Below are 1,272 nucleotides of genomic sequence, written 5' to 3'. Positions count from 1 at the left end.
CTTGATAGCAAGCACGGTCGATCCTGTCAAAGCGATACACTCGTTCCTATCACATACTCTCCCACCCGCCGGGACGCAAAACGCTCTCGGCGAGAGCCACAAGAAGGCGTCCACACAGCAAGCCACTCGTCGGACAGGCGTGCTCGCTCGATGTCGGCGAGCGCATGGCGCACGCCTTGGATGGTGGCGAAGCCAAAAACACCGATGGTGGCCGTCCGCTGGCGTGAGCGGCGGCGGTCGAGCCTCACCCTTCGCGCCGAGGACCCAACCTTTACGCGGAACAATCCAATCCAGGCCCACAACCCAACCCAACCCAAAAAGCACGATTCTCCTGTTGGGCCCTCAGACTACAGAGACCTCATACAAAATCAGGTCATAGGTTGTGCTTGTTTGGCCGCGCAAAAGCCCCTGATTTCGCCATTCTCGTTTCCGCGCGACAGACCACGTAGGATTCGTGTGTCACACACACACACACGCGCCAAGGATTCCTATCCGCCAAAGGAGCCCAACAACCCCACATCGCAGGCACGCTTGTTGTTGCCCACCTACGCCTCTCCGCCATGCCAAGGGCGGGTCAGAGGATCGCAGCAGACGTGGACGTCATCGAGGAGGCTGAGCTTCGCCGACTGGAGGGCGGCGGCACCAGCGCCGCCGCGCCCACTGCCTCCGCCGCAATCCCTGTCCCGCTCCGCACTCTCAAGGGTGCTGCGCGCGAGAAGGGTTACGGCCCACGTGCGGGCAGGCATGACGGCCAGACCAACACGGGCGACGTTGACTGTAGAGAGGGCAAGTGGTCGGACAGCGAGGCGGCGCTGGTTTGGCGGGTCTTTTCGACACAGCTCTCCGACTACTATCCCGGCGCAGACGAGGCCGACCGCCTCGCCCGCTTCTTCCGCACCGGCTCGTCGTCGGCGGCGGCGGGGGCGGAGGCCGCCGACAGCAGGGAGCGGCGCGAGGAGAGCCGCGCACGCCACCGCGTCTGGAGCTCGACCAAGGAGCTGTACGACCGCGAGAGCGAGGCGAGGGGCGAGCCGTCGCGCAAGCTGTCTGCGATCCGCAACCGCGTGCTGGCGGTGCACCACAAGAGGACGTCGGCGCGCAAGTGGACGGCCGAGGACATCGCGCTGCTCCGCCAGCTCGGCGACGCCGACGTGCCGTGGGTCGACGTCGGCAAAGCTCGGCTCGGCCGCCTCTCTCCGTCCAGGACGTGTCCGTGACACGTCCACGCTGTGTCTTGCAGGCGAGGAGCTCGGCCGCTCCCCCGCCGCATGC

The 1,272-nt window shown here is 65.9% G+C and overlaps 1 protein-coding gene across 1 annotated transcript; it reads left to right on the top strand.

The window, feature by feature from the left end:
- The first annotated feature begins 498 nt into the window (after positions 1 to 498).
- Positions 499 to 1,272, top strand: EMIHUDRAFT_374504 (hypothetical protein). Its single transcript, XM_005759004.1, has one exon. It carries the CDS (start codon positions 561 to 563, stop codon positions 1,215 to 1,217), a length of 657 nt encoding a protein of 218 aa, XP_005759061.1. The 5' UTR covers positions 499 to 560; the 3' UTR covers positions 1,218 to 1,272.

This window comes from Emiliania huxleyi, assembly GCF_000372725.1.
Source record: "Emiliania huxleyi CCMP1516 unplaced genomic scaffold EMIHUscaffold_8262, whole genome shotgun sequence".
Classification (NCBI taxonomy): Eukaryota; Haptophyta; order Isochrysidales; family Noelaerhabdaceae; genus Emiliania; species Emiliania huxleyi.
Note: the sequence above shows the minus strand (reverse complement) of the source record. Positions and strands in the feature narration are given on the sequence as shown.

Bases quoted from the DNA above. Each gene is read 5' to 3' on its own strand.
- EMIHUDRAFT_374504 (XM_005759004.1), top strand. From the start codon at position 561: ATGCCAAGGGCGGGTCAGAGGATCGCAGCAGACGTGGACGTCATCGAG.